The following is a 19567-nucleotide window of genomic DNA, read 5'->3' on the forward strand; positions in this document are numbered from 1 at the left end:
GACTAAAATACCACAGCCTGTCCAGTTTAATGCACATACGTGAAGTCTTAATTTAGTCTTTGCTTAAGTCTAGTCACATAGTCTAGCCACATGGTCATGACACAAGTCTTAACATGTCACCTAAACTCATTAGTCTTAGCACACACTTTGTACATGTCACCATGACCATGTCTTAGGTTCATGCATGAGTCGTTTTTCCGTCATTTGAATTGGGGGGTCCATTCTTTTCCTAATTCTTCCATATTTCTTTATCTACATCTTCTTCCTACACTCTACATACTTTCTCCATACATATTATTTCCTTCATTCTTTCATGATCTTTTCCCATCTATGCATGTTGAATCGAGTTTGAGTCTTGTGATTGACAATAAGAAAAAAAAGTAATGATGAGATAAAAGACAAGGCAAGCTTCTCACTAAGATTTCATGCTTTCTTCTTCTTTTTTCAAACCTTTCCCCCATAAGTCTAGCATAGGCACCTTTTGTCTTCCTTAGATTTATTACATAGGTTTTTTATTTTTGTTCCCCTTTAATAAAATGAGCATTTCTTCCCTTGCATATGATCATTGCATTGCATAATTCAAAAATAAAAAATAAAAAAAATAAATAAATAAAAAATAAAAAAATAAAAAAATCAAAGTCGAATTAAGCACAAGGTATACCAATGATTTGAGGCACCCCTTGTAGCCATGTCATAACATCTTCACCCTTTAATATATAATCCTTTTCTTGATAAACCACTTTGAGCCTCGTCTAACGATAGACCTTTCTTTTTTCAACCTACATTTACCTAACCTTGGGATGGGATGGTGTGTAACTTATGCAAGTTCCAAATATGAAAGCTTGAGTGATCTCAAAATAAAAAAAATGATACAAAAAAAATAATAATAAATAAAAGTGTACAAAAGGGCAAGTGTTCCAATATCTTTGATATGAAAATATCTTTGATAAGAATGTGTCTCAGATTGCGTCTCTTATCGAGTGCTCGGTACCGTGCCTGAGAAACATGAATGCCAAGTGAGTGATAGACCGCATGATCGGATTGCCCACACTTATAAAAATAAAAATGCAAAAGCAAAAAAAAAGAAAAGAGCAAAAAATAAAAAAAATAAAAGAGAGAAAACCTCAAGCATAAAAATACAAAGATTCAAAAGCAAGGTTGCACACCTTGGGGGCTTATCTAGGGTCTTGAGCCTTTATCCCCTTCTTCTCTAAACTTTAGCCTAACCACGTTACAACCCTTAAAAGACCTTTTTGAGGTATACACACACTTGTGCGAGGTTCGGCTAGAGCTACGTTGGCCTGATTCCTAACGGATACGTAGGCAACCTCACATTGAGGTGCGGCCATAATAAAAATGAATTCATTTTCACATTCACACACTTACACCATGATCATATCAAGGGATCTCCAATGCTCATCCCTATTCACTTAGAACTAGACTTGGGGGCTTGATCCTTACATCATTAGCCTACCTAGCCTAAGAGTCATCATTATTTGACTCTTATCAAATAATACTTTTCCATACACTTAGCCTTTGTAGCCTAACTTTAGTGTCACTTTCACACACATCACAGATACATGACCAAATAGACTTCCAATTAGGAACCCTTTGTCATGAATTCTTAACATAACGTTGAAGCAGCTTTATCAAAATCACACATCACTCATCACTTATAATCATCATTGTATCAAAGTATGAAATGCTTAGCCTCCGCGCCTAAGTTACCTAAATACTTTCATAATTGAGTCAACTAAAATAGTTTAGGATGAATTAATCCTTATACCTTGAGGGATAGTATCAAATGCATATACTTGATTAAGCTCATTCAACATGCACCATCAAACACTTCGATTCTTTTTCGCGTCTTTCTTTTTCGGGAGAAAGTCGGTACCCTCCACAAAAATGACGGAAAATTTTTTCTTTTTTGCATTTTCGAGTCGCACACCACACGAGTCATGTACATTGAGTCATGTCGTGTCAATTCACCTTGGGTCAACCTCAAGTCTGTCAGTCACATTGAGTTAACCTCAAGTCAATCATTCACCTTAGGTCAGCCCTAAGAAACACATCAAGCCTTAGGTCAACCCTAAGAAAAAACACCAGCAAAGTCTTTTGGCAATTCTTTTGATTTTTACAGGATACAACCATTCAGCAAAGCTCCTGTTCGCAGCCAACCGAACGATCGCAACAAGCATTCTATCAAAGCTCTATTGTTCAGAGACGCGTGGACATATCATCAAAGTTCTATTGTTCAGAGACGCGTGGACATATCATCAAAGCTCTTTTGTTTAGAGACGCGTGGACATATCATCAAAGCTCTTTTGTTCAGAGACGCGTGGACATATTACAAAGCTCTTTTGTTCAGAGACGCGTGGACATATCACAAAGCTCTTTTGTTCAGAGACGCGTGGACATATTACAAAGCTCTTTTGTTCAGAGACGCGTGGGCATTCTATCAAAGCTCTTTTGTTCAGAGACGCGTGGACATATCATCAAAGCTCTTTTGTTCAGAGACGCGTGGACATATCATCAAGCTCCATTGTTCAGAGACGAGTGAACAATCCTCAAAAAAGACTCCATTGTTCAGAGACGAGTGAACATCAACAACAGCAAGATGGCGTTCTCTAGCTTGTAGAAGGTCGTCAAAATGAAATGCAACAAAACGGTTACTCCAGAGACGTGTGCGCGACGGTGCAAGATACGCGTTTCTTAACTCTTTTATCTGTTTTACTAATGATTGTTTTGCAGGTATCGGCGTTATAAGAATGATTTGGAATCGCAGAACGTTTTGAATCATTCTCCGTCCCTATCGCTACTTTGACTTTCGTTTTTCGAAACATAAGTTTCTTCAAACTCAGTCAAAGTGGGGGCTTCTGTAGACACCCATTTGTGTCTTCCCAAAACCAAACCCAGTGATGAATACCTGTCACGTCGAACCATAATCGAATGAGGTAAAAGTGTGAAAAGTCAAGTGTTGCGGTTAGTTTTTATTAAAATCTTTCTTTCTGTTTTCGAAAACCCACTCTATTTTATGAAAACGTCCAATTCAGTTTATTTTGGTCCATGATAAGGGTCCAATAATGGTGTAGTTGGATGGGGCTTTAAAAGACCTTTCCAACGATATATTATAAGCCCAATTCCAATGAATAATGAGGAAGTTATGGCCAAAATACTAAACTGGGCCCAATATTAATTATTATTCCTAAAATTATTAGGATTAATTATAGTTTTCTAGAAGTTTCTAGAAAGTTCCTTTTAATTCTAATATTGTTAGATTTAATAATTAATTATTTTTAAAAGATTTTTATTTGGAATAAAATATGGTTTTATTATCTTAAAAATATATTTTATCTTCTGTACGGATTCCGTAGATCAAGTTGATTAAAGATCGGATTCCGCGTGAAGAAAAACGCGCTAATACAGGCTGTCGCCAAACGACAAGTCTGTCGCCGCGCGACAGAGCTAATTCCTGGCGACAGCGTGGAGTTTTATTCCTTATCAAATTCTATGTTTTTCCGGATTATTTTCATTATAAATAGCGTCCGAATCCCTGTTTTCAAAAATCATCTACCATCATCATTCATCTTCAAACTTCATTCAACTCTCATCTATTCTCCCAATCAATTCTCTCTATTTTCTCATTCAACTCTTCCTTAATTCTTTCTTTTTCTCTAAACTACCTTTTTACAAATACAATATTCCGCATTCACAAGACTTAGAGTCTCTTAGCCAAGTTCGAAGTTGCCTTCGCCCTAGACGTGCAAGGTTTGATATTTTTTGAGGGTTTGGTCCAAAACTAGTCTAAACTTTATTTAATTTGGTTTTAATTTAATTCTTTAATTCTTTAATTATTATTTTTTTTATTTTCATTGAAGTTTACTAACTTGTGTATTTTGTTATTAGAAAGAGGTACGAGGCTTCAAAGTATGTAATCTTATTACTCTCTTTCAATGTAGAAAGCATGTTTATTATTGATTAATTCCTAGTATCATGTTAGGATGTTATTTAATGCTTTCTAGTATCATGTTTAGGTTGCCTCTTATTATTTCTAATATTATGTTATCATGTTAGTACCATGTTAGGTTTAAAGCTTTGATCTTTATTGTTTAGTAACATGCTAGGGTTTGTTATTAATCTTGTTAGTATCATGCCTAGGATCTTGCTATTATATTTGAGCTTTATCATGCCTTATCATGTTATTATCATCGTTATTATTATTTGTTGATTTATTATTATGTTGCTTGATTTATATTTTATTGTTATTGCTTGATCACACCTTTTATGATTGTTAAAGGGAATTTGTACTTGAAATCACACTTAATAAGATAATTAATAATTTGGTTTAGGCTAATGTGATTTTAATTCAAGTGATCGCCAATAATAGTTTATTTGTGCATTAATTTCAACCAACATAGATTAAACAGGGTAGGATTAATATAATGTTTGTATGTTATTCGAAAAGCGCGCATGAATACGAGCAGAACAAAGTAGAGGCCTATTTTATAGGGTGGGTCCTTTCTTTTGTAGATTGGATTCGTACCCTCATCCCCGGACCCTGTTTGGTTCAAGACCTTATGGAGTTGATGGTCCTTTTGGATTGTCTTTTGGGTTTACAAGTTCCTAAAACTTGTTGGCGACTCTTTTTGCTCTTTTTCTTTCCCTTTGGAACGCCACCGTACTTTAGTGTATGATCACAGTGGGGTTCAAGTTTGGGGTTATCATGATGCTTGAAATATTCCCTACAATCATATTAATCTACAAATCTTTTCTTGAAATCTGAGTTAGAATTGCAAAACAAATGGTTACAAAGTAATCCATTTGAGCACGCACGTCCATGCATTTTCTGAATTCTCCCTCTTCAAGGGCCAAGACACATTCCTAATTAAATAGGTAGACTCAATCCAATCTTATGGCAACCAAAGCTCCCACTCAACTTCTGAAATAACCGGGAAACACCCTTTATAATCTCCAGTTACGGGCAGACGTTTGAATGTACCACGGTTATAACATCCATTGAATAAGATCAGTGTTCCACTCATGTCAAAGGAATCCACTAATATATCCGGAAGCTCTATACTTGAACTTCAAAGTAGGTCTATAGTTCGATCATGCATCATTCATGCATATCCATGTGATTGACCGAGCATCACTACGCTCCTATAGCCCATGAAACTGCGCTATCCAATCAATCTTAACATGCTAGTCCAAATTGAAATCATTTATGTCCACTTTAATGATTCCGAACTAGGAACTTAAATAATGTATGAATTTTGTTCACCTGTGGGGTTTCATTCAAAAGGTCATCAACCTAGTGAGCCCATCAATTCATAATTATTTTGGACATTTTATTTAATCTTGAAACCACGATTAAATAATATTGAAACTTTGTTTCAATTGATAAACATAATTCTGCAAGCTAATGTGTTTACTTTTGTAATATGCTTTCTCAAAACATACACAAATAAAATTACATAACTTGCTTCAATCCAAAAACCTTAGTATGACTCTCATACCTTGGTCATGGAAGGGGTTCAGTAAGTAGAGTTCATGAGACATTCTCATAAACATGAATTTTGCAATTTCTAAATCTTATAATCATTTTCTTCTCCATACACTAATAATTTTCCTTCGCCCTTTCGCAAGGAATGAACTTAGGAATTTCTAATTTGTATTCCAACGTTACATTGGATTTCGATTGAAATCTATCATCACTTGTTTTAAGAACACGTGAATCAAATAGACGAGTATAGTCCATGACATGCATGACGCATCCTTTGCAAATTGCATAAGGATCATCACTCAAAATCTTAATTTTATCAACCTTTTCTCAAAGTATTGAATCATTAAGCAATGTGCCATGTTACATGGGATTGAAACTCTTTTCAATATAACGTTGAACCTAATAAGAATCTTATCAATATAAGCTTCTTAATAAAACTCAAACATCCTTCGAGACCTATCTATATAGATCTTGAATCCCAAATGTACTCATCTTCTTCTTCAAGGTTTTCATACAAAATGCATTAGCCATCACTTGACCCTTCAAGCAATGAATAATTTCTCTTTATACTAGACCAAGAAGACTTCATAGCTCCCACTAAACATCTTGTACATACAAGACCTTTTCTTCATTTTATAAAAACATCAAACGATTTGATTAATCTCACAAAATTAAGAACATTAACTCCCTGATGCTAACTTCAATCCATTATGGATCTTCTTATGCATCCCTAGGATTATTGGATCTCCAAACTTTTGATTGTATCATATACAAATCTTATTTCATGAACAATTTCAAGAAAGTGTTTTGAAATCCATCTACCAAATCTTATAAGGTAGAAATCACTAAATATCTTTAATAGATCTTTACAACATGTAAAGGTTTCATCGTAATCATAGTCATACTATGAATTAGTTGAATCCTTTAACAAGCCTTTGCTTTAGTTAGAAAACATTTTTCTTTCTTGTCTGCTTTGCTTATATTGGGTTTCACCCAATTTAGGCAAATTATTCAAGTGTCACACGCTTGCTTACAGACCTAGAATCTATTTCAGATTTTATGGTTTTAAACCACTTGGAGTCATAACTTGTCAAATAATCTTTATTACTTGCATAATCATAATGTTCCAAAATAAATATTTTAGAACTCTTAGTCAATATGAAATCATATTTCTTTGGCTAAGTTTTACATATGCTAGTCATCATTGTGGGTTTGATGCAACAATTGAAACTCATACAACAACTTTGTTTAGTTTTCAATGAGAAACGACAATAGAGGATGTGCACTTGGAATGTACTACCTTCGACACATGGTTATTAATCCCATTCACTACAAGAAATAGGTCATTTTGCGACGGAAACCTTGCAACGGACTACAATTCCGTCGCAAAAAGGGTTAATTTGCGAGGGAATAAATTCCGTCGCAACTTTGCGACGGAAACAAACTTTTGCGACGGCAATTCCGTCGCAAAGTTTGCGACGGAATTTATTCCCTCGCAAAAGTTTGTTTGCGACGGAAATAATCGTCGCAAAACAATATTAAAAAAAAAATAAAAAAAAAACATTTTGCGACGGATGCTGCGACGGAAATTCCGTCGCAAAAAGTTTTTAAATTTTTTTAAAAAAAACTGAAGTTTCGCTGAAGGAGAGAGAAAAAGAAAACGAAGAACAGAAAGAGGAAAGCGTAGAGAGAGATAGAGGAAAGCGTAGAGAGAGAAAGAAAATCCGGCCACTTCACCGCCGCTGTCGCCACCGGAACGACCGGAATCCGGCCACTCACACCTACTAACGCCCACCCCCTCCGTTCACTCCCACTCACGCGCACTCACGCCCACCCACGCCACCCCCTCCGTTCAAGCCCACTCACGCCCCTCCGTTCGCCGGCGGTGTGCAGCCACCACACCACCCTCCTTCCGGCAGCCGGATTTCCGCCACAACACCCTCAAATCCCGGTGAGTATTCCACTATCCCCCTTTGTTTTTGTTTTCAATTTAATTTTAATGTAAACCCTAACTTTTTCTAATTATGTTTTTTAATTTAATTTGTAACTAAATTTTATTATTTAATTACTTGTGTTTAGTGTAGTGTAGTTTAATTTATATTGCAATGTTAGAATTAGTTTAATTTTTAAGATATATTGCAATGTTAGAATTAGTTTAATGTATGTTAGTTTAGTTTAAAATATATGTTAGATTAGTTTATAATGTATGTTATTTTAGTTTAAAATATATGTTAGTTAGTTTATAATGTATGTTAGTTTAGTTTAAAATATATGTTAGATTAGTTTAAAATATATGTTAGATTAGTTTAAAATATATGTTAATTTAAAAATACATGTTAGTGTATGTATGTTTATTTGAATGTGGGTAATTGTGTGTTAATTATATGTGTTTCATCACTTGCTTTAAACTTGTTTAAATTAAACAATTATGGTATGTATGTTAATTATATATGTTCACTAAGATTTGAAAGCATTTGCATCTTCTTATTCCTAGATACCCGTTCCAGACATACACATTAGGAGTATGTCTTGAATAGTCCCCGGTTGGGACTGTCCTTTGACGTTTAATCTCACTTTAGGTGGTGAATGTATGCAATGTTTTTGATTCTATGGAATATCTTGGCGTCTCATTTCTCTACAATGTTTTCTGGGTACATATGTTGGTGTGTTTAATTACCTACATCGTGTACTTGGAGAACTGTAGGGATATGCTGTCGGATTTTCTATAGAATTGAAAACTAGGCATACATTCACTAGTGAGATAAGATGTCCAAGGATGGGTTAGGTTGGAGTGGTAAGGACCCCTGGATATATGTCATCTAAAACCTCATGTAGGTTAGATGTATTAAGGTCAAAAATAGGTTCATTAGATAACAAATGTGAGAAATAGGCAAGTTAGAACCAAAAACGCCCCATTTTCACCCAATTTTCCTAGTTTTAGGACCTAGTGAACCTATATTGCCACTTATGAACTATTTCAAGCCTCGAACTCAAGTAACTATGTTATTTAGGTGTATTATGGTCAAAAATAAGCTCATTTGATAACAAATGTGAGAAATAGGCAAGTTAGAACCAAAAACGCCCCATTTTCGCCCATTTTTTCTAGTTTTAGGACCTAGTGAACCTATATTGCCACTTATAAACAATTTCAAGCCTCAAACTCAAGTAACTATGTTAGTTAGGTGTATTAAGGTCAAAAATAGGTTCATTAGATAACAAATGTGAGAAATAGACAAGTTAGAACCAAAAACGCCCCATTTTCACCCAATTTTCCTAGTTTTAGGACCTAGTGAACCTATATTGCCACTTATGAACTATATCAAGCCTCAAACTATTGGTTCTCATTCTTTATTTTTATTTCTGCATTGTATATCCTTTGTTTGTTACAGGAGGCGTACCAACACAGACAGGAGGAATCAAGAACCCAGGGTTCCCAACTGTCTGAAAATGAAATTTTCTTTGAGGCGGCTGGTGGTCGTAATAAGAAGGGTCGTGTTAGAGGTCTTGGTGTTGGTGCTGACTTGTACTACGGCACATCTAGGGGACGAGGATCGGGTTCTTCCAGCCAATACGTACCGTCGGTCATAACTCAAATGCAGGAAAACTTCCACAAGGAGTTGAATGAGAGGGTGGAAGCAATTGAGAGCCAGATCGATAGCCGTGTGGCGGAACAGCTCGATGCTCGAGTGGAGGCTCGAGTGGCAGAACGGATGGCTGAAATCGAGAGGAAGAACAAGGAGTTCTTAGAGGAGTTAGCCAGTAGATTTACAGGATTGACCACTCCTTTCACTTGTTCTACGATTCAGCCTCAGATTCGAGACCCCAGGAACGACCCGGGTGGTGGTGGTGGTGGTGGTGCAGGCCAAGGACAGCCAGCTTGTGTTTAGTTAGGTGTCATTTTTCGATTTTTGTATATGGATGACATTGTAGTTTAAAAAATTATATCATGTACCGTACTTGGTAGTTACGGCTACGTGTTGTATATATTTGAATTATGTTAGGGCGTGGACTTTTTGACTGAAATTATTTTAAATGCACGTATTTTATTAAACAGGATTGCATGAATACAGGTTCCAGGAAAACAAAACAAAATACAAAAAAATTAAACAGGATTGCAGGAATACAGGTTCCAGGAAAAAAAAACAAAATACAAAAAAAAAAAAATTAAAATTACAATAACTATGCGACGGAATGTAATTCCGTCGCAAAATGGAGTATTTTGCGACGGATTATTTTCCGTCGCAAAATTTGTGACGGACTATTCCGTCGCAAAAGAATCCATTTTGCGACGGAAATACATTCCGTCGCAAAATTTGTGACGGAATATTCCGTCGCAAAATGATTCCTCTTGCTACGGAATTTTCGTCGCAAATGTTGTTTTCAGCTACAACTACCTTTCCGTCGCAAAATCCGTCGCAATTCGTTTTGCGACGGATATTCCGTCACAAAAGGACTGTTTGCTACGAAAGTTCGAGCGACGCCATGCCTGTGACGGAAATCCGTCGCAAAGTCACTTTGCGACGGAATTTTGCCAGTTTGCGACGAATTATTTCCGTCGCAAAACGGCCCTTTTCTTGTTGTGATTACACATAATGAGACCACGCGTTGTCATTTGTAACATGAGGTGAATCATGCTCATATTGTTGCTTTTATTCGATAACTTCTCAAATTTCTTCGAGATTTTCGAAATTACTTTTCTTGAACTCTTTCAAGGTTCTCGAACTTTTCGAGATTCTTATACTCCCACTTGCCTTTTGAGGAGGCATATTTAGCATAGGGTGAACCAATCATGGTTTGAACCACGTTTGTTTGTTGCTTTTCTCAAACTCTTTTGAGATTTACACTACTCCCACTTGACCTTTTGGAACAATTTCCATAAGGGCACCTACTTGAGCAACAAACATTTTGTGCTAAGTATGGTTTGTGTAGTAGTACCCCTTGCAGTATATAGGAATCGAGTGTGCATTAAACGTTTTGTGCATTAAACATTTTGTGCTAAGTATGGTTTGTGTAGTAGTACCCCTTGCAGTATATAGGAATCAAGTGTGCATTAAACGTTTTAATACAACTTTTATTCCTTACTTTGTAGAAAGACTATATAAGAACTTTTCTTATCCATATCACATATGAAGCCTTTGCTACATTCTGATTTGAACTATGTAATTTTTGTTTAGTTTTGTAGCTTATCTTAAAAGTATATCCCTTGAACAATGGTTGGAGGATAGGTAATTTAAATCCATTATCAAAATATATCTCATATAGGTTGATAGCTCCCTTCATAAACACTTCACAAGGTTTTCTTTCGGAGTTTGTTGTGAAACGATTTCACAACTCTTGGATGTTTATCAATGTCTTGGCTTAAATTCTCATTATTACGATCATATCGCAATACTTTGAATGTGTTGCCAATACATGTCTCGACTTAAATTTTCACAATTATAATCATATTGTAGTGTAATCATTATCTTGTCAAGTTGATACTAAACTTCATATTGAACATTTTGAACTTTTCAAAATTTTCACTTCCATGCTTTAACTAAGCATAAATAGTGATCGTATCACAAATGAAGTTTCATTGTCTGTCTCTAGCCTTTGAACCTTTGGTTTTCTTACATCAATATGTATTCGACCTCGAGTTCACATCATCATTTCTCTAAATGGTGACTTAGTCATAATTTCAAATTAGAATGATAATTACATATATCAATGGATTCATAATCCAATGATATTGAAAGTCCATCCCTTTGGATCTTCCGCATGCAATTTTCATTCGAATTAATTGACATTTTAGAGACAATTTATATATATATAGAAATGGTTTAATTATTTCTATCATATAGAATTTTAAACCTATTTTGCAATTCAAAACACATTATGACTCAATGAAGCATAGAATAACATTTATTCCACGTTTTTGAATCTTCGATGCTTAGTCATTACTAACATTGAATGGTGTTTTGACAATGGCAAGAATGAATAACATTTATTTAATTCTAGCCATTAACAAGGTAAGGTGAAATGTAGGTTCTACTTGTAAAGTTGCAACTTTTGCTTCCAAACTTGTAGATTCTACTTGTGAAGTAGCAACATTTGCTTCTAAACTTGTAGATTTATTTCTCCTTTATCCATAACTTCTTCCTTTAGTTCAATCACATTGTGCAATGAGTTATCTAAACAAGACATCATATGTCCAAGAAGTAGCAATATGCTAAATCAATTTCTATAGTATACTTCTTAAATTGGAACACTTCCATTCTTTTACCTTCCAACTGTTATGAGGTAGTTTCTAATCAATTGGAATTGATCCATTTAATTTGAAACATTTGTTGTTCATAACAACTTTTAGCATGTAAGTAGTTCTAGGTTTGAGAAGTAGCAACCTGTTTGCAATTCTTAGCCTATAACTTCTTATTGCAATCCTCATACTTTCTTAAACCTTTTCCATTTGAGCCACTTAGAACACTTCTCTTAGGTTCAAAATGATGCTTTGCTCAACTACTTTAAGCATTTTTCATGATTCTGCTAAGTCTATTCTATCATTATTTATATTTGAGTTTAATCATGTATTAAACTCTATATAAGGTAGATGAAGAATACTGTCATTTGATCAATTTTTAATCATAGAGATTTCCAATCACTTTCTTATATTCAATCATATTGAAGATAAGAGATTTTATTGGTCTTTTATACTTGTCTTTTAGAGGGTTTGTACCTCTTCATCTCATTATATCCCTTGAAACATTTTTCAAAATGAAGATGTGTTGGCATTTTACTCAAACATTTTGAATAAAACCAACCTTAGACATGTGACATGAATTTCTAAAACTTGTTTTTTAGAACAATCTTAGCAAAATTGGAATATAGGTTTATGGATTATCTTTTAAACTTTTGAGAACGTTTTTCAACTTTATTTTCAATCGAGGAGATTATATATAACAATAAAATTAGAACGACATGTTACTTATAAGTAAACGCAAAATTCAATTATGTTTATTAAATTTAAAGTACCAATAGCGAATTAAATTGGTAACTTTAAATCATTTATTCAATGTTAATTGATCCCAATTGAATTAAATGATTCCAAGATCCTTTATTCGTGCAATAATTGACCGGACTTTGGCCCTGCCATCAACCACTACATTTTCAAGGTGAGTAAACTCTTTACTGATTACAACTCTTGTAACTCTTGGTTGAATAATTAACCATCACATGTTTAATTATTACCCTTAGCTTCAAGGTTCTAAACTTTATCTTTAGGTAACCTTGTTGAGTATAACCAATTAAAAGTGTAGAATTTGTCCTACCCCCACTCCCCAATGAAAAATATGATGCCCAACTTTGGCATGACCCATCATAAATGTCAAAGGTTTCACCGGGTTTTTAATTGGAAAAGCTGCCTCAATATTACCGGGACCTAGATTTATTATGTTGTGATTAAATAGTGAACTCTAGCGCATCATCACAAAACATCAATAAAATCTAACATGCATAAAATACTGAATGCATAAATAAGACATAGCATGGCCCCTAATCCTAAGAAAACTAATGAAGTAAATGCTCCCACTTGAATCATCATGGATCGCATCCACCTTGCTCCTTTGGGCCTTCACTTCATGGGCTTCTTGGATTAACTGCAACCTGTAATTCTACTCTATTCTATCTACTACTTAAATAAAATAAAATAAAATTACAAAATACTTTATCGGTACGTAGACCGTACTAAGATTACAAAAATACATCATGATGCGCAGATCGTATTTAGCAATCTACTGGGCCATACTAGTCATTATATAGCAATAAACAACATCATATATTATAAAATTGCCACATAATAAATCACTCATCATGCTTTCCTAAACTACAACATCGAATGTTCACAATTAAGGAAACATGGCATCTCAATATCTCATATTTTAATTAAAGCTATTAGATAATATCATATATTATTCATGATCATCAATAAAATATCATATATTCTAAATTAGTCATGAGATAGAATCAAATCTTATTTTAATCTTATAAAATAAATCATATTTATCCTCAAAGATTATCCTAACAAAGTTAGGAAATTCTATCCTAATTACTAGCCAATAACAAAATTTTAAATCAATTATATCCAAAAATAATTATGGGATAATCACATTATTTAAATCAATCTTTATCTTTTTGGAATATGCTCAAATTATTCTAACAAATCCTATCCAAAATTAACAACCTTAATTAAGGATAATTATCAAAAACCAACTTTTGAAATTTGATTTTATCCAAAATAAAATCATATTTTATTTTGAAATTATCTTTAAAACAAAATAATTTAATAAAAACAATTTTTTTTTTTTGAAAACTGCTGGAAAAACCGTGACTGCAGCAGCCAAACCAAAGTCCGACCACTGCAGCCCTGCCGCAGCAGCCAAGCAAAGTGCCCAGCCACCGTGGAGACCCAGCTAGCGCAGCCAGACATTAAGCCCATCCACGCAGCCACCGGGACAGCAGCTAGACGTGCAACGCTTGCACTGTCCAGCCACCACCCGTGGCAAATCCGAGCTGCCCTAAAGTACCTGAGCTGCCTCGCCGTGACTAAGCAATCCGCCCAGCCACCCGCAGCTTCAGCCGCAGCCAGGCCGAAGCCCAGCCGCAGCCGCGGCCAGTCGCACAACCAGGCAGAATGCCCAGCCACGCCACCAGCCTCAGCAGCAATTTCGTGCTGCACCTCCCTTAGCTCGGCCATCCCCGCTACCCTCTGCCCACCTGACCACCGGAGCAGCCACCGTGGCCCACCAGCAGGTGGTTCTGCCACCTAGCCGTGGTTGTTCCCACTCAACCTTTATTTTTTTTTGAGTTAAATTAATTATACAACTTTTGCAAAATTAATTTTGGTGACTTAATTAAATTAAACATAAACATTTCATGCTTAATTCAAAATTAATCAAAATCCTTATTTCAATTAAATTGGGGTTTTCATAAAATTCAATTCTTAAATCACATAAAACATTTTTATATGATTAATTAATCAAACCAAAACTTTTTAAGTATGAAAAATAAAATCAAATAATATGAAAATAACACAATTAAATTCGAAAAATTAGGGTTCATAACACCAAAATTTCGAAAAATTAATTAGGGCTTTAGGGTTTAAATAATTCGACTAGGGCATAGAAAGAAAATTGAGCAATTAAATCATATTTAATCATATTCCAAAAATTAAATCTCCATTTAATATAAAGATTGAGCCATAATTAATTATTCTCCCTCCTAATTGAATTAAAATTGTGGATTATCAAAGAATTATTGGCAATATGCGTAAATGCAATAGGCTAACTGATACCACTGTAGGGTTTATAAGTACTACGCAGCGGAAATAACATGAATCATATTCATAAAGCACCTAAACCAAGGATCTTTGCATAACACATAAAGAACACATAATTGTACCTTTGAAGCGTGATTCCACGTGCGATCGAGCAAGAACAAGGGGAGATAAAGAACCTCAAGCGTGATTCCTCTACTTGGTCCACGGGCACAAGTTAAGACCTCCACTAATGCTAGTTAGTTGCAATTGAAACCTTCAATTGACCTTCTATGGAGAAGAGCGAGCAACGAACCACCATGAACCACCACGAACACCACACGCGCCACCTAGGGTGGCCGGACGTACGGACGAGGGGAGGAGAGAGATATCCGTGAGTTAGAGAGAGGATTAGGGTTTTGGGATTGGTTGCCTTGATGTCAAAATTCACTATGTGTGAATTATGGCTGCTTACAGCAAACCCTAGGCATGGATCTTATTTATAGATCTCATCTCTAAATAAGAGCCCATGTCAAAAGCCCAAAACCTAATTCCAATCTAACTATGCTAGCCCAATCCAATTCATGATTAGTTAATTGCTCATGAGGCCCATTAATGGGCCTCTTACTTGCTTAACCCAATACCCTTGTGTGTGACCAATATAGGATCCATTCTAAAGGGTTTTGGACCATTTGACTAGCCCAAAGATCATCTCTCATAGTCTAGCAACAGAGGATGACGCCCCAATAGAATGAACTTATTATCTCCATAATAGTGATCCTTGATATATCTAGTAATTGCACTTATCGAAGACACAATTCCTTCAATAAGAACACTATATAATGGGTACACACTTCATACATAAAACTGATAAAAGTCCACATTCAACGAGTGAACATAAATAAATAAATAAAATTTTAAAAATGAAAGCGTTTTACGTCAAGCAAGAATAACGACAGTCAAATGCGATGGCGGAATCAACTGTGATCGTAGTTGGAGCCGGGCCATCAGGGCTAGCCACCGCGGCCTGTCTAACCACCACTCAATCCCATACATCTTACTCGAAAGAGAAGATTGTTGTGCTTCTCTTTGGAAGAAAAGGCGTATGATCGCCTTTACCTTCATTTACCAAAGGAATATTGTGAGCTCCCTCACATGAAAATGCCCACCACATACCCAAAAAAGATTTCTTAATCTATTTAGACAACTACGTCGATCATTTTGGGATCAAGCCTTTGTACAGAAGACGCGTGGTGAGTGCCACGTTGGATGAGGGTACGAAGAAATGGAGTGTCGTGGCCAAGAAAGTCGCCAATAATGACGGTGTAGAAGAGGAGGAGTTTGTAGGGAGGTACTTGGTGGTGCCAAGTGGTGAAACATGTGATCCATATTGTCCAGAAATACAAGGGTTAACTGTACACTCTAACTGATTCAATTTGGAGTACGGAGTATTATTTAATGTATTACACATTCAATGATAAAAATAAAAATCTCATCACACAAGTTGACCAATAAAAAGTGAAAAATATGCAAGTTGGTACAATGGTACCTTGTTTTGCAGCGCGGTTTAGTATTAATTTCACACTTCTTGTAGAGAAAATATGTTTGGATAAAATTTTAATGTGAGAATATGAGGGACAAAAATGTATACTCTATGAAAATTTATTGAAACCTAATATACATATTTTTTAAATATTACAATATTAATTGCTTTTTGTCATCAAAATTAGACATAGTATGATTACGATTACTCCGTCCTATATAAATTTACTTATTTAGAGATTTACTCCATAATATACAATAACTTTGATCATATTTAACTTCAACCGGTAGTCTTTACGTCACTTTTTATCCTTTACATTTTGTCATTCATTATCAAAATTTAAAATGTGAAGAATAAAAAATTGACAGAGGGGTAACATTTATTCCATAAAATTGCATTTTTTTGGAAAATATAAATATTGTATGCAACAATATGAACCAAATTTGTCAAATACGCGCACTTTTTAATCAAATTCTATTTCCATCATCCGATAAATTATGAATAACCAAGTATGTCCAATAATCAATTCTATTTCCATCATCCTATAAAGTATGAATAACCAAGTATGTCCAATGCATTATGCACACACATTTTAAGGCTTACTAAGACAATTTGAATGTGAAAAGCTATAAAAATGAAGAATAGAAAGTATGATCATGTGAATCTTCACGTTAAAATTGAATGATTAAGTGAAAAATCTGTTAAAAAGTGTTGCGGAATAGTCTAATATAGCTATTATTGGTTGATTAATCATTTCTAGCTACATTGAATAATGAAGTAGTCAAGCAATTATAAAGTTCTGTAATTGATTATAAGCAAAGATCAAAATATTATTGATTAATCATATTGAAGTAGTGGAAGTGATCCACTTTTTTAGCTCACACAAAATAATATCTCTTCCATAAATTGATAAATTACGTAGTAGTACAATATGTTACGTTATTTTTGTTAACCCAATATATAAAAGTCTATGCATGGACCTTAGGGTAGGTTTGTTTTCCTAAATTTGGGGAATAATTAGGTTTTCATATTATTTTTTTAATTGTTTTGAAGGGAATAATTTGCTTTTCATTAATCTTTTCATTAATTAATTTCCATCATTATATTAATTGTAAGAAATGAGAGTTTCTATTATACTTCTCCATGTATAGTACTTAATTATAGGAACTCTAGGTATATATTCACAATTGAGGCTACTTAATCACATTTAGGAGCTTCATATATATCAGTAAATGGTCCCAATTTTATTTTTTCATCCTAAGTATACCTCGAATTGTAGCCTTGTAAATAATTAATTGCATAATAGATCAAATGTTATTACATTCTTATTATGGATACCCCTTGTTCTTGCCTAGCTTAATTAATAAATTGTATGATGATAGATATTTTACTTTATGAAACAAATAAGCCCATTTCGGATCTGAAAAGTCGATTTAAATGAAAACGCTGCACGCACTAAGCTATTTTAGATATAGAAGGGGAGCTTCCATTGGGTCAGGACAATCTGGGGTCCAGTCCCCAGTAAACCATGTAATGAATTAGTTTTTTTTATTGAATAGTTGTAATGAATTAGCTAATGAAATTAATATTAAGCGAGAGATGAAAGATTTAAATCCCGCCACTCTAATATATATGTTCGGTCAAGATTCGCCACAGTCTAGAAATATAGTAAGTTGTATAAAAAAATTACGTATTTTAGCAATGAACGTAGTTGATCATCGACAGGTAGTTGTATTAGTACTAATAAGGCTCTTTCAAATTAAAATTGTATGCAGGTTCACATACTGTCCAAAGGAATGGTGAGCATGGGACTGGTTCTTCTAAAGCATTTGCCATTAAAATGGGTGGACAATTTCTTGGTGTTAATCAGTAAACTTATATATGGCGATGTCACCAAATATGGGCTCACTAGGCCCCAAGAAGGTCCCTTCTATTTAAAAGTTGCTTTTGGTAAATACCCAATTATTGATCAAGGCTCCTTTCAAAAGATCAAATCTGGTGAAATTCAGGTATTTTATATCCCAAATAAAGCTCCCAACCAATCAATTCTATTTGGCAATCTTTATGTATATATATTATATGTTCCCCAAAAACCTAACATATTGATTTGTGTTATTTGTTGAATGATAAGAAAAGGATGTTTTTACATCATACCCATAGTTTCTTAAGATCAACCATAAGTATTCCTCGATTAACTAATTAAATAATTTTTATTTTTAAAAATAAAAAAATTAAAAAAAATTAAAAAATAAAAATAAAAATAAAAATAAAAACTATTTGGCTAGTTTTGTTTCTCATAAAAATGGGAAATCAATGTTAAATGTCACACCCATACTTGAGTATCAAGCTAAGAAACAAATATCCAATAATAAAAATCCAACGACATACAAGTATACAACAACTAGATCATATCAGTAGTAATAATAATAGCCAACAAAGGCAATAATGGCAATAATTCTTATAGTAGTTGTATGGGGAGATACTGAATAGGAGTCGATAATGTAAGAAAGGCCGGTATTTTAAGCAGGTTCGGGTTCTCATGAACTATTAGACATATCGGCATTTACACAAAAAGTAGACATATCGGCTTGTCAGCAACCAACACGTGTCATCTGCAACTTGACACCTGGCGTAAATCGGTTTGCATGCCATGCAGCCACCTGTCACTTAACCAAGCTATAAATAATCGGGTTCTACCTCATAATGGAGGCGACACTGATTACTCTCTCTCTCTCTACTTTCTCTCTCTTACTTCTCTTCTCTTTCTTAAACACTTTCTGACTTTATCATCGGAGTGGCTATCCCCGAATCACCCCGGGGTTAGCTAATCTTTGCTCATTGTGTAGGTTCTCAGCTTGCCGATAGGAGTATCAGGATCTCAAGCTCGGGTTCTCGGGTTGTTGGATCCAGACAAAAACAATTTGGCGTTAGAAGGAGGGGGTAGTGATCACTTCTATCGCCTAAGGACCTCACACAAAAATATATGTACAATGGCCGAAAACCAAGAAAGACCAGTGATTAGTAGGATAACTGTAGGGAATATTTCAAGCATTACCCCAAACTTGAACCCCACTGTGATCATACACTTAAGTATGGTGGCGTCCAAAGGGAAGGAAGCTAGAGCAAAAGAGTTGCCAACAAGTTGTAGGAACTTGTAAACCGTTCACAAGGTGAAGATTACACCCCTTAACGATCCATGAGATCGTCAACTCCAAAAGGTCTTGAACCAAATAGG

At 34.8% G+C, this 19567-nt stretch overlaps 1 protein-coding gene across 1 annotated transcript; it reads left to right on the forward strand.

Annotated features, from left to right (window-relative positions):
* The first annotated feature begins 15757 nt into the window (after positions 1 to 15757).
* On the forward strand, positions 15758 to 19263 carry LOC145588973 (putative indole-3-pyruvate monooxygenase YUCCA10). Its single transcript, XM_081645555.1, has 3 exons — positions 15758 to 15892; positions 18108 to 18341; positions 19198 to 19263. Exons 1-3 carry the CDS (start codon positions 15758 to 15760, stop codon positions 19261 to 19263), a joined length of 435 nt encoding a protein of 144 aa, XP_081501681.1.
* The last annotated feature ends 304 nt before the right edge of the window (positions 19264 to 19567 follow it).

This window comes from Chenopodium album, chromosome 17 (assembly GCF_948465745.1).
Source record: "Chenopodium album chromosome 17, dcCheAlbu1.1, whole genome shotgun sequence".
NCBI lineage: Eukaryota > Viridiplantae > Streptophyta > Magnoliopsida > Caryophyllales > Amaranthaceae > Chenopodium > Chenopodium album.

Bases quoted from the DNA above. Each gene is read 5' to 3' on its own strand.
- LOC145588973 (XM_081645555.1), top strand. From the start codon at position 15,758: ATGGCGGAATCAACTGTGATCGTAGTTGGAGCCGGGCCATCAGGGCTA. The intron at 15,893-18,107 runs GTATGATCGCCT...AATTGTATGCAG, and splicing joins TTCTCTTTGGAAGAAAAGGC to GTTCACATACTGTCCAAAGG. The intron at 18,342-19,197 runs GTATTTTATATC...GCTTGCCGATAG, and splicing joins TCAAATCTGGTGAAATTCAG to GAGTATCAGGATCTCAAGCT.